This window comes from Pelodiscus sinensis, chromosome 29, assembly GCF_049634645.1.
Source record: "Pelodiscus sinensis isolate JC-2024 chromosome 29, ASM4963464v1, whole genome shotgun sequence".
NCBI classification, from domain to species: domain Eukaryota; kingdom Metazoa; phylum Chordata; order Testudines; family Trionychidae; genus Pelodiscus; species Pelodiscus sinensis.
In genome coordinates, this window is record NC_134739.1 from 11,915,549 (window position 1) to 11,929,317 (window position 13,769).

The following is a 13,769-nucleotide window of genomic DNA, read 5'->3' on the forward strand; positions in this document are numbered from 1 at the left end:
AAATGCAGAGCTGCAGCATGGGTGGCTCCCAGAGCCAGCACGAGCCAAGACTGAGCAGTCCCGACTCATACCGGCTCCAGGACCACAGCTCTGCTTCGCCTGCCCCCTCTCCCGTGCACCATGAAGACAGTACCACCCCCAGCCCTTGCTGCCTCTGATACAGAGGCAGTGGGAGGGGAGATTGAGTAGCCAAGTAGTGACTCTACCTGACTACTCCAGGGGTGGGGAACCTCAGGCCTGGGGGCTTTATGCAGCCCCCAGCTTGCCTGGATCTGGCCCCCGAGGCTCAGGGCTTTCCCCCCCCTCCCCAGCATTGGGGAGCCCGCACTGATGTTCCAGCCCCTCTGCTGTCCCACCACGGAACTGGTTCTACTGGGCTGGGCCCTCCTAGGAGCCCCCCATCAAAAATTATTGCCCACCCCTCTGCATGCTCCAATGTAGATTTATCCAGTGGGATGCAGCAGGCTAGAATCCCAAGGATGCAACCCTCTTTGACTCCCCTAGTCTCCAGGCTGTGCTTTCTGTGCTACATATTTTAGGGGTCAGAGCACTGGATTTCAGCCTGTAGTTTTTTAGTGCTTTTCCTTAGAATTACAGCCTTAATTTGATTTAATGGTAAATAGGAAGAAATTAAAATGTATTCGCTAATGATTTGTGCCTTTCATGGTTAACCCTCTTAAGTGAAAACTGATAGCCTAAGCAATACAAGTTTACAAGGACTTTATCATTTAATGTTGTTAGTACCCCCAATGTCCTGGGCACTGTACGTGCATAAAAAGAAGCACAGTCCCTGTTGAGAATTGCTAAAATCACTGAGAGGGACCGGGAATTATTGTAATTAATTTGACGTTAGGGAAAGGAGAATTGTTAGCTAAGAACTTGCTTAGTTCTAGCAGGATGTTTTGTGGAGACATGCTTCCACCGAGAAAGCTAATCTACTGGATTAATCTGTTCTGTACACAAAACTCCAGTGTAGTCCAAGGGTCACCACGTTGCAGTGGTTTGTCAAACAGATGCGTGCCATTTGCTTAGGAGTAAGATGCATCAGATACAGAGCAGTAGTCTAGTCTGGTATTAGCATTTGTTCTTTAAAGTCCTTTAATTACACAGCTTAGGTTAGTTTTTGATCAGCCTCAGCTGTCTCCTGTAAACTACTATGAGGCTTAGGTGGTTCCACACCCCAGTTGTACAGTCTGAAGCCTGAGATTTGTTGCTGCCCATGTTTTCCACCACAGGTTAAAATAGGGGTCGGCAATCATTTTAAAAGGGGGCCACTTTGCAATGTTTTGAAGTCGTGTCATCCTGCTTCCTGCTCCCCCCCCCCCCCGCTCAAGAGGATGGGCCTTGGGCGGAAGGGGTGAAGCTAGGACACCAGCACTCCCCCACCTGCAGACCCTGATTGGCCTGGGAGTGGGGGAGCGCATCTTCTCCTGCTGCCAGGGGCCTGGGTGCCTAAAGGGAGCTGCTAGCTGTTCAGAACAGTTGGGCTATGTCTACACTCGCAGCTTCTTGCGTGAGTAATATGCAAATGAGGCTACGTGTGGAATATCGCCGCGCCTCATTTGCATACCTAATGAGCCACCATTTTTTCAGAAGAGGCTCTTGCGCAAGAAGGAGCATCTACACTGCCCCTTCTTGCACAACGCCGTTACACCTATTACTTTTCAGGCAGAACAGCATTGCGCAAGAGGGTTTTTCTTGCGTGAGAAGGGGCAGTGTAGATGCTCCTTCTTGCGCAAGAGCCTCTTCTGAAAAAAATGGTGGCTCATTAGGTATGCAAATGAGGCGTGGCGATATTCCACGCTTAGCCTCATTTGCGTATTACTTGCGCAAGAAGCCGCGACTGTAGACATAGCCTTGGTGTTTTTCTGGGAGGGAGGGGGAGCAAAGGCATCACGCACTCCCCACCCCCAGGCACAAACTCTCTCGGTCCCTGCCCTCGCCCTGCCAGTGGCATGCAGCACTTAGGCTACGTCTACATTGCAGGCTTCTTGTTGGTTCATTCTAAGCGCCGCATGCCCCTGGGAGGGGAAGAGACTTCATGTGCTACCCAGGCCCTGATTGGCCTGGCGTTGGAGGATCCTATGGGCAGGATCAACCCGCGTGGCAGGCCAGATCTGGTTCGTGGAAGCTCTCTTGCCTACTCCTGGGTTAAAATCTGCACACTTGAACAGGATACATATGGTCTGATCTTGTGTCACTCTAGTGCAGGGGTGGGGAGCCCCAGGCTCAGGGGCCAAATGCAGCCCTTGGCTTGCCTAGCTCCAGCCCCTGAAGCTCAGCGGTGCCCCCCCTACAACATTCCCCCCGTCGGGCAGCTGCACATAAAACCTACTAGCCTGGACCCCCCTAGGCTCTGGTGTGTGAGGGGAATGTGGGAGGGGCCACATCAGTGAGGGGCTTTTTTTTTTTTATTATTTTTCATCTCGTCGTGTACGGCCCCTGACCCAAAAAGAGATTCCCCAGCCCTGCTCTGGTGCTTTTCCGTGTGTTTGGACTCTGGAGCTGTGTCTACACTGGCCACTTATTCCGGAAAATCAGCCGCTTTTTCGGAATAACTTGCCAGCTGTCTACACTGGCCCCTTGAATTTCCGGAAAAGCACTGATGATCTACTGTAAGAAATTAAAAGCACTGACGATCTACTGTAAGAAATTAGCCGCTTTTCCGTAAATACTATGCTGCTCCCGTTCGGGCAAAAGTCCTTTTTCTGGAAAACTGTTCCGGAAAAGGGCCAGTGTAGACAGCACAATAGTGTTTTCTGCAAAAAAGCCCCAATCGCGAAAATGACGATCAGGGCCTTTTTGCGGAAAAGCGCATCTAGATTGGCCCCGGACGCTTTTCCGGAAAAAGTGCTTTTCTGGAAAAGCATCCTGCCAATGTAAATGCGCTTTTTCCGGAAATACTTATAATGGAAAACTGTTCGGCTGTGTCTACATTGGCACCTTTTTCTGGAAAAGGGATGCTAATGAGACACTTCGGAATTGCAAATGCCGCGGGGGATTTAAATATCCTGATTTTAAGAGGAATAAGGGATCTTCCGGAAAAGGCTTTATTTTCCGAAAGATCCCGTCTAGACTGGCGCTTTTCTCCAGCAAAGCCCCGAGCCGGAAAAAAGCGGCAGCCATGTTCATGCAAATGCCGCAGGGGATATTTAAATCCCCCGCGGCATTTGCAATTCCGAAGTGTCTCATTAGCATCCCTTTTCCGGAAAAGGGTGCCAATGTAGACACAGCCTTCCGTTTTAAGCATTTCCGGAAAAGGGTGCCAGTCTAGACATAGCCTGGATGTTAACAGTGTAGTCTAGCGTGCTGTTCCTGTTGCATCTCTTCTCCCCAACGCGGGAGGGGTAGAGGGTGGCCTGTCTTTCTCTAATACAAATCACCCTTCCAGACGGAATTTGGGTCTGAATTCTCCAGCGCGTCTGGGATTCTGGCTGCAGCCAACGCCTGGCTGAGTGCATCCCTCCTCCTTCCCCCCGAGACACCCCCCTCCATTGCTGGGCGCTCCCGGGCCTCCTGCTGTTTAAATCCCTCCCCCAGCCACGCTTGATTTTCCCGCCACCCTTACGTCGCTCGCAAGCCTCACCAAGCGGGGCTGGGATTGGGCGCAGCCAGGGAAGGGCTGTTCTTGCCGGAACGGGAGGGCACCTTCCCTACGCCTGCGCGCTCACCGCGTTGCGTTGCCAAACGTGCCCCCAGCTGTACGAGATGCGCGAGGGCTACACGCGCCCTGCAGTCGCTCGAGATCCCCAGCTCTTGCGGGTGGCGCAGGCTGCGCACGGCGGGGAGCGTTTAAGGGGGCGCACAACCAGCCCCAGCTCGGGGCCCTGGGAGCAGGAGGGGTGTAGGGTTAGGTAATGGGGTAAGGGGGCTCTGGGGAAAGGCGCTTGCAATTTCCCACGGGGCAGGTCTGGAGAGGTGTAATTCCTTAGGTAGATGCAGATCTCTGGGGTGTAGGTGTTTTTTGGGGGTGGGGGTTTAGACGCTGGAGGAATGGATGCCTTTTCCTCTAGGGCACGGGCAGCCCTTGCCGATCCCTAGGGGTACGTAAAGGGGATGTAGAGTCTGTGATCAGTCACCCAGTAGGGATGCGATCTCCATTAGAGGTGTGGATAAAGCCAAGAAATTGTAATATCTGGATTTCAGGGGTGGGGGTGGGGGGGAAAGTGGTGCGAGTCTCTGCCCCGGTGTAGGCCGCTGGAGGGTGGGGGAGCAGAGGGCCTGAGGAATGAATGCAGGGGCCTAGGAAGAGGTGCAGTCTCCTGGGGGGGGGGTGCAGTCAGCCGAGTCTGGGGGAACCCCCTAGCCTAGGTGGGGGGTGCTGGCTGCTAAGGTGGACTGCAGTCTCCCTTGGGGTTTGCAGGGTGCTGGGGAGGAGTGTAGTGCCCCCTAGGCTGGGGGGGGAAGTGCAGTCCCCTCGGAAGGCATGCAGTCTGCTCGAGCTTAGGTGGGAGGGGTGTCAGCCCTGCAAGGGTGCAGTCTCCCTTGGTTATTGCAAGGCCCTGGGGAAGGATGCAGCACCTCTCTAGGCTAGGTGGGGGTGCAGTTTCCCCGGGGGGGGGGGGTGCAGGGCCTGAGACAGGGATGCAGTCTCCCCTGGGCTAGGGGGGAGGGGGTTACAGGTCTCTGGAGAGGGATGCAGTCTCCCCTGGGCTAGGGGGGAGGGGGTTACAGGTCTCTGGAGAGGGTTGCAGTCTCCCCTGGGCTAGTGGGGGGGGGGTACAGGGCTCTGGAGAGGGATGCAGTCTCCCCTGGGCTAGAGGGGACGGGGGTGCAGGGCTCTGGAGAGGGATGCAGTCTCCCCTGGGCTAGTGGGGGGGGTACAGGGCTCTGGAGAGGGGTGCAGTCTCCCCTGGGCTAGTGGGGAGGAGGGTACAGGGCTCTGGAGAGGGGTGCAGTCTCCCCTGGGCTAGTGGGGAGGGGGGTACAGGGCTCTGGAGAGGGGTGCAGTCTCCCCTGGGCTAGTGGGGAGGGGGGTGCAGGGCTCTGGAGAGGGGTGCAGTCTCCCCTGGGCTAGTGGGGAGGGGGGTACAGGGCTCTGGAGAGGGGTGCAGTCTCCCCTGGGCTAGTGGGGAGGGGGGTACAGGGCTCTGGAGAGGGGTGCAGTCTCCCCTGGGCTAGTGGGGAGGGGGGTACAGGGCTCTGGAGAGGGGTGCAGTCTCCCCTGGGCTAGATCGGGGGGTACAGGGCTTTGGAGAGGGGTGCAGTCTCCCCTGGGCTAGTGGGGAGGGGGGTGCAGGGCTCTGGAGAGGGGTGCAGTCTCCCCTGGGCTAGTGGGGAGGGGGGTACAGGGCTCTGGAGAGGGATGCAGTCTCCCCTGGGCTAGATCGGGGGGTGCAGGGCTCTGGAGAGGGGTGCAGTCTCCCCTGGGCTAGATCGGGGGGTACAGGGCTCTGGAGAGGGGTGCAGTCTCCCCTGGGCTAGATCGGGGGGTACAGGGCTCTGGAGAGGGGTGCAGTCTCCCCTGGGCTAGATCGGGGGGTACAGGGCTGTGGAGAGGGGTGCAGTCTCCCCTGGGCTCGATCGGGGGGTGCACCTGGGGGGGTGCAGTCTCCCCTGGGCTCGATCGGGGGGTGCACCTGGGGGGGTGCAGTCTCCCCTGGGCTCGATCGGGGGGTGCACCTGGCGGGGTGCAGTCTCCCCTGGGCTCGATCGGGGGGTGCACCTGGCGGGGTGCAGTCTCCCCTGGGCTCGATCGGGGGGTGCACCGGGGGGGGGTGCAGTCTCCCCTGGGCTCGATCGGGGGGTGCACCGGGCGGGGTGCAGTCTCCCCTGGGAATGGCAGGGCCCTGGCCCACGAGAGCGGTTCCCGGGGGGAGGGATGCCCCCCCCCTCCAGCTCCGGGCGGGGTGGCGACCCTGGGCTCGGTCCGCGCGTGCTCCCCGCCGGCCGGGGCTCCCCCGCCCCCCGTGCCCGGCGCTGGCCAATGAGCGGCGCTGTTGCTGGCAGGTGCGGAGTGTTTTTGTTTTGGGTGGAAGTTGAGGCCGGAGGAGACGCGGCGGCGGGCGGAGGCCGCGGAGCCCGGACACCCCCCGCCCCCCCCCCCCCCGCGAGCGCAGAGCCGGGGGGAGCCCGGCCCCGCCATGAGGCGCGAGATGAACGGGGTCACCAAGAGCAGGTTCGAGGTGAGGCCCGGCCCGGGGGGGCGCTACGGGCCCCCCTGTCGGCGGGGGACGGACCCGGCCGCGTCGGGGGGGGGGGGCGATGGCTGCCAGAGGCGCTGCGGGGGGGGGGGCTGTCCACCCCACCTGGGGGAGCACGAGCGGGGGGGGGGTTCCTGTGACTGAGGGTAGGAAAAAAGGGGGGGGCGTTGTGAAAGGGGAACCCTGCTTGGGGGGGCAGGCAGGAGTGGGGGAGACCCCTGCAGTTGGAAGGGGGGGGCTGTAAGCGCACACAGTGCGGGTGGGCTGGCTGAGCTCGGGTGGGGGGGGAAGAGGGGGGTGTCTTGTGATTGTACTGAGATTATTACAGTGGGGCTTCCTTTTGCCCCCCCGGGTGTGGAATATCGCCTGGCGGGAGGGTGGGTGGCTTGGCTGCTTTTTTTTTTTACATTTGTATGTATTTATTTTTGCTGCTAGCTTAATTATTAGATGTCCACTTCCTTTTAGGGGCTCCGGTGAGTCGCTGGTGCGTGGCTGACTTATTGTGTTTGTGTTTCATGGGGAGTTGGTGACGGAGTGAGAGATGTGAAAACACCTTCTGAAAAACAGCCCAGCTGTGGGTGGCATGAGCGATATTTGGGGGCGGGGGCGAGAGGGGAAGCTTGGAAAGAGGAAGGAGGTGCAACATTTGCATTGCTTTGTGCAGTCAACATGATATACAGGCAGAATTTGATTACGTGGGGTGGGGGATGGAGAGGGCGGAAGGAGCACAAGGAGCAGAGGGTAAACAATAAGATCTATTCAAAGGATACGGCATATAATCAGTCTGATCTGGGATAACACAAAGCGCCCCCATCTAGTCAGGGTTGCTTCCAGTACTTCATTGTTGAAACAGCTGTCCTTTTCTGAAGCGGGGAGGAGGCGATGTTGGTGACAGAAATGAGAGCAACTGCAGGGTTTACTTATTTTATGGAGGTTATGTGCAGAGGGGGAATATCTGCCAATTCAGTTTTTCAACTGTGCAGCTTGTTGATCATCTTGCGCTGGAGAGCAGCTTGAAGGGGGAGGGGGCAGAGGAGCAACCTATAAAGGGACTGAAACAACATTGGATATGGCTCACTCTCTTTGCTGAGAGAGAAAGTAAACACCATCAAGCAAAAATCTTGACAACTTGAGGAGTGTTTGATAATGGCTATGAAGAAGAGCAGTGTGTTGATCCAGAAACTGACCAGTGGATTGAGACAGGTATAGAACTTGAATAGTATTATAAAAAAAATCGAAACTTTTATTTTAATAGTGGCTGATGCTGGTTTGATGTAGAGACCATAGTGAACGCTAAGCATCCCTGTTTAGTGATTTAAGATTATATCCTAGTAAAAGTCAGATTTCCTTAACTGTTGTATGATTTAACTTGTGTCAAGCCTGATGTATGGTTAGTCTGTGTGTGAAACCTTGTCTGTTGATGCGCATTCAGAAAGATAAGCCCAAATACAAATAGTTTCAGGACTGTGGTTATTGCTTTTACCATTCTGGTCCACTCTTGGTTGCATAGTGCATCTTTACCACAGAGAAGCTTGAAAAGTAAGCTCCAGAGGGGTAGCTGAGTTAGTCTGTAATGGGAAAAACTTAAAAACCAACAAATAGTCTTGCAGCACCTTAAAGACTAACAAAAGGTGTAGATGGTATCATGAGATTTCGTGGGCACAAACCACTTCTTCAAATGATTGACGTTATTAAAGGTCCAGTTTCTAAATAAATGGGGGGGGGAAGGGGGAAGAAATAGAGTGTCCATGCTACATGAAGCTGATAGAGATGGTGCAAACTGTTCTCTATCAACTTCATGTAGCATGGACACCTCCCCCCCCTTTTTTTCCCTTCTTTTAACTTCTCTCCTATTCCCATCCCCTGTTTAATTAGAAACTGGACTTTTAATAACCCCATTCATCTTAAGAAGTGGGTTGTGCCCACGAAAGCTCATGATACCATCTACACATTTTGTTAGTCTTCATGGTGCTGCAAGACTATTAGTTGTTTAAGTTTTTGAAAAGTACTGTTAAGTACATGCTAGCAGGAACCTCCTGTGAGGAATATTTATTTGGTGCTGCGGGGAACTTTCATACTTTTCTGTCCCACCTTTGGGTGTTCTTATGGATTAGCTGCTGATAATGGATGCATCAAAACAAGATTAATGATTCAGTGCAAGAGTGATGCTGTTCCTGAAAATGTGTGCATTCACAAAACTGTAGGGGGGGGCAGGAAAGAAATGGAAAAGCTAAAAGTAAGCCAAGTGTTAAAGGACTATTTGAAACTTAAATTCATGTATTTCCAGGTACAGGTGAGAAATCTGCAGAATGTTTAGGAGCAAATAAGGTGATGGGGAAAGAGTAAAAATGCTATCCGAAACTTTAATTAGTTTCAGAGCTGAAAGAAGTGTCTTGAAACATTGTTTCTTTGTGTATTTTCATGGCTTTAAGTTTGTTAGTAATACCAGGGCATGGTTGCAGTGTTGTGGGTTTGTTAGTGGGGATTAGACATTGGCAGTGCTATCATAAAAGTGTTCTTTGTAGCAGTAAAGCCTGGTCAGCATTGGGAGTTTAGGTTGAACCTAGCCGCATTAGGGTTTTTTCCCTAAACAATGAGTCCAAGCCTGTTTTGTCAAATGTAAGGGCTGTTAAAATCGATTCCTGTTCTGCTTTCATGAGGAGTAACTGCTACATGGTCGACTTTACGGTAGTGCAGACACAGCACTGTGAAAGTCAATGTTCTTGGCCTCTGAGAGGTGTCTGGAACTCCTTTCAACTCTACGGCTCTCCAGGTGAACAAGCGAAACTCCAGGAAAACTTGAATTTAATTTCCTGTGTGGCCAGTGTGGCTGGCAGACCTCAGAGCAGGCAGCACACCTGTCCATGGGTTCCCAGGGTTGCAGAGGAGCACGGGCATGGAGCATGCAGGAGATTATGGACGTCATTATTGATTGGGGTGAGGAATCTGTTCTCACGGAACTATGAACCAGCAAAAGAAACACAAGTATCTATGCCAAGATCACAAAGGGCATGGAGGAAAAGGGCTCTGCCCAATGGTGCAAAGGGAAAATAAAGGAACTGAGGCTGTTGAACCAAAAGACAAAGGAGGCAAATGGATGGTCTGGAGCATTGCCACAAACATGCCACTTCTATGAGCGGTTGCATGCAATATGTGTGGGAGGGGAACCCGACCAGCTTCCCTAGCCAGTCCATGGATTCCTCCCAGGACACGCAAGCAACCTCTGGCAGCAGCACGGAGGAACAGCATGGTGGAGGAGCAGAAAGGTGAGCGGGGTGACCAAGGTCACTGAGAGTCAAGAACTTTTTATAGTCCCCCTTCTCAGCTGAGCACTGATCCCAGGGAGAACACTTCTTATGAGTTCCAATTATTTTATCTTGCTAAAAGTGGGTTACGGCAATAATTGGATGTGATCTGTAGCAACCACTTTGCCTACACGGGGAGAGATCCCTGGAATAGCTAGTTAATGTGTCTGGAGATGGAGTGGGACTACCCCCCTGCACATCCCCATAAAGCCCTCAGAGGAATTCTTCAATCCTTCTCACAAGTTTTCTAGGGAGGCCTGCCTTATTCCGTCCTCCACGGTAGGACACCTTTCCACGCCAAGCCAGTAGTAAGTGGCCTGGAGTCATTGAAGAACAAAGCATTGCAGCGTACAGTCCAGGTTTCTGGCCACATTCAGTCAGTATCTGTTCCCTGCCCCTATGTGTGATTCGGCAGATGTATTGCATGGCAACCTACATGAAGCAGGGAAGGCTATTAGCTGATGCCTCTACAAAACCTCCGTTTGCTCATCCCAGAAGCATGGCTTGAGACCCAGACCTCCTCCCTCCTGCCTGCTTCTGCAGGAAGGGAAAGTTGCACTCTCCTGGTAAACGAGGAGAGGGGATGCTGCACACGTGGGTGCCACGTGACCCCTGCCGTGCCACCATGCCCAGACCCCTTTCTCCTCCTTCCCTGCAGGCTCATGCCTTGGCCTGTCCCTTACCATGCTTGTCACCAAATAGAATCAAGCTGCTCTATGGTGTACCTGCCGTAAGATGCCCACTTAAGCATATCCGTGTCCTTATACAGAACACATCCCTATTGCCTTTAGACAGACCTTCATTTTATTTGAACAGATTTGATTTTACAGTCCACAAGGGATCTCCTGCAAAGTCTGCCCTTCGCTTTTCGTTACAGTGGGAACAGCAGTCAGCATGCTGTGTGCTCCCCCAGCCCCACCAGCTGTCTGCCTGGCACAAATCTGCAGGTGAAAACGGACTAGGGAAGAGATGTTCAAGGAGCAAATGCAATCTGCCAACTTGGACAGGGAGCGTGTAAGCGAGTGGAGGAATGTGCTGCTGGAGGAGACACGCGCAGCGCATCAGAAAAGGAGAGCATGCAGGGAACTGGAAGTGAAGCACCAGGAGAAGGTGTTGTCCATGATGGCTGTGATGGACCACATGGCGGCTTTCCAGGACACCTACCTGAACAGGCACCTCTCCCCCTCCCCTTGCAGACTGACATTCTCTCCTCACCAAGTTCCATCTCCTCCTCTCCCAGGGCCCTTGGGATGCAGGAAGGGGGTGGGGGGCGGAGAAGTCAAGGGCAGCCTCACACTCAACCTCCAGGGATGTGTCCTGAAGCAAAAGGCTGTGCGTGCATGCACGCGTGCACACACACACATACACACCCAAACCTCCCGCCTTGGACTCCTCTTCTGTCCTTGCTGTGTTCCTGAAATAAAAATGCCGGATTTCTGAACAACATCTCTTTATTGCTTGTGTGGAAGGGGTGGGGGAGTACAGGCAGGCACACTGAATGCAGGAGCACCTCGCTGAGAGTAGGGATGTGAAAGGTTAACTGGTTAACCAGAAAGCATCATCCATAATGGGTGGTGTTTACTGGTTCTGAATCACCAGGGGGAGCCGCTCCAGCCCCGGGCCCTGCTTGCTGCACGCAAGGGGCTGTCCAGCCTGTCCCCTTGTAATTGGTTAACCACTTAACCCCACTGTCCCATAGAAAAATCAGCTGGGGGCTGCACACAAGGGAGAAGCAAAGTGAGAAGCCCCTTACTGAGAAAAAGAGAGATTCCCCCCCCCCCCCCCACACACACACATTCCCCTCGCACACCAGAGCCTAGGGGGGCCCAGGCTAGTGGATTTTTGTTTGCTCTAGGCCAGCAGGTGGGTGGCAGAGGGGGTGAAGCTCCAGCAGGGACTCTCCAGTGCTGAGCCTTGAGGTCCAGATCCAGACAAGCTGCAGGCTGCATTTGGCCTCCAGGCCTGAGTATCCCCACCCCCGCCTTAACCAATGACGCAGGATTTTACATCCCTAGTTGAGAGCAACATGCATGACTCTCAAAAATGGCCATTCATAAAACTCTTTCAAAGCTTCTCTGGTTTGCACTGCCTCTGCTTATGCTCCTTCCTTATTGGCCTGATATCTGGCTGTACAAAATCCCTGACTAGGCTGTGCCTCAGTATCCCGCCCTAACAGATACATTTCCTCCTTGATTTCACAAATATTATGGAGCACCCAGCAGGCTGCCACCACAATGGGAATGTTGCATTTGCCGAGCTCTAACCTAGCTAGTAGACCGCAGAGCCTTCCCTTGAACGCCCAAAAGCACGTTCTACCGTCATTCTGCACTTGTTTAGCCTGTAGTTGAACTGCTCCTTGCTGTGGTCTGGGCTGCCTGTGTACGGCTCCATGAGCCACAGGACCAAGAGGGAGGCTGGGTCACCAAGGACCACTATCAGCACTTTAATGTTTCCGACTCTAATTTTCTGGTCTGGGAATAAAGTTCCAGCTTGCTGAAGAGATAGGAGTTCCTAAAGATGCTTGCAGTGTGCACCTTTCCCAACCATCCCGCATGGATGTCGGTGAAATGGCCTTTATGGTCCTCCAGCACCTGCAGCACCATCGAGAAATAACCCTTGTGGTTTATGTACTCCTCTGCAGGGTGGCCCAGTGCCAAGATGGAGATGTGCATTCTATCTTTCTACCCCCGCCACAGTTAGGGAACCCCATCGCAGCAAAGCTCTCCATTACATTGTCCGCTTTTCCCAGAGTCACTATACTCCGTAGCAGAGTAGTATTGATTGCCTTGGCTACTTGGATCACAACTAGTGGTGTGTTAATATACAGGTTTAAATGGTTAACCATGGAGCCTGGGCTCATCGGTTAATCTTCATGATTACACACAGTCCCCCCCATCTCTGCACTTCTGCCTCTGTATCAGAGGCAGCAGTGGGGAGGGGGGGGGAGAGGCAAGTGGGAGCCAGTGCTTGCAGGGAGCTGGCTTTTAAGCCATTTCCCTGCATGTGCTGGCTCCCATGGAGATGTCTGCTCCCCCCCGCACTGCTGCCTCCGATACAGCAGAGGCAGCAGCATGGGGGAAAAGGAGGCGGCTCCATTGGATCCCGCGTGCACCAGCTTCCATGGAGCCGTCCCCCATGTGTAAACATGTAAACACTGAAATTTATATATTTTTTAAAACCCCCGCTTTTTAACATCCCTAATCACAGCAGCCCCCGCTGTAGATTGTCCCACTCCAAATTGATTCCCAGCTGACCAGTAGCAGTCTGGTGTTGCAAGCTTCCGCAGGGCAATACCACTTGTTTCACTGTCAGAGCGGGTCTTTTTCTGGTGTTCTTGCACTTCATGGTGGGGGAAAGCAATTTGCTGTGTTCCATGAAAGGGGCCTTACATGTGCAAAAGTTTTGTAGCCTCTGATAATTGCCCCATACCTGCATAACAGTGCAGTCCCACCAGTCTGTGTTTGTCTGAAGGAAGCAGAACTGGCCTGCCACTGTGTCCAGGGAATCAAGTGCTGGTGGCGTTTGAAATGTGCTCAACGTAGGTGCCTCACAGAAGAGTATGTTCATGGCCTCCTGAGATTCTTCCTCGTTCCGGTGGACCCTGGATGTGCTCTGGACATACTCCAGCATTAGGCGCACCAAGGTTAACATGTTGCTCAATGGGATCCACAGTGGATTCCATGCTTTGCTTACGCTGCTATGGTGTCTGTGAGAATAACTCGTAAGAGAAAAAGGGGAACAAAAAAACTATTTGCCCTTGGTCTTAAGTGGGAGGAGGGAAGAAACAACTGCATTATGGGCAGCTGGCAACATATACCCAGAACCACCTGCTGCACAGTTTTGGCCCCAGCGTGCCCCAGGAGTGTAACCCAGAATGTAAAGGGGTGCAGATGCTGTGGGATAGTTACCCAGATTGCCTTGCTCTCAAAGTCGACAGTAGCCACCCTACTGGGGACCAGCTACTCTGAACGCCGTTGAATTCTTGTGCACAATGGGGATATGGACCTTAATAAATTCAACCGTATCTCTCAGTGTAGACATGGCCTTAACAATTTTGCTGCTTTAAGAGTGTAATTTCTATTTGTTGACAAGAAAATGTTTTAATATTTAATATGTTAATATAATAGATCATATAAGCAGACCTGGAGAAGAGCTCTAAGCTCAAAAGCTTGTCTCATCAACAGAAGTTGAGTCAATAAAAGATATTACCTCACCTACCTTGTCTGTCTAATATCCTGGGATTGCCATGGCTACAACAATGGTGTGTGGGGGTGTGTATGTGTATAAAATGGGCAGTCTTGCAAAACAGTATGTAGGCTGG

The 13,769-nt window shown here is 53.2% G+C and overlaps 1 protein-coding gene across 3 annotated transcripts in view; it reads left to right on the top strand.

Moving 5' to 3' along the window:
* Positions 1-5,940: 5,940 nt before the first annotated feature.
* The window catches only part of FBXL20 (F-box and leucine rich repeat protein 20), an 85,976-nt gene continuing 78,147 nt past the window's right edge, over positions 5,941-13,769 (top strand). The window contains exon 1 of one of the 3 annotated variants that reach the window (XM_075911392.1): positions 5,941-6,125. In XM_075911392.1, the coding sequence (XP_075767507.1) occupies positions 6,084-6,125 (42 nt within the window). In that variant the 5' untranslated portion in view covers positions 5,941-6,083. Of the gene's footprint in view, positions 6,126-6,473; positions 7,347-13,769 lie in introns of those variants that run through there. The other 2 variants (XM_075911393.1, XM_006126214.4) reach the window with 2 other exon arrangements.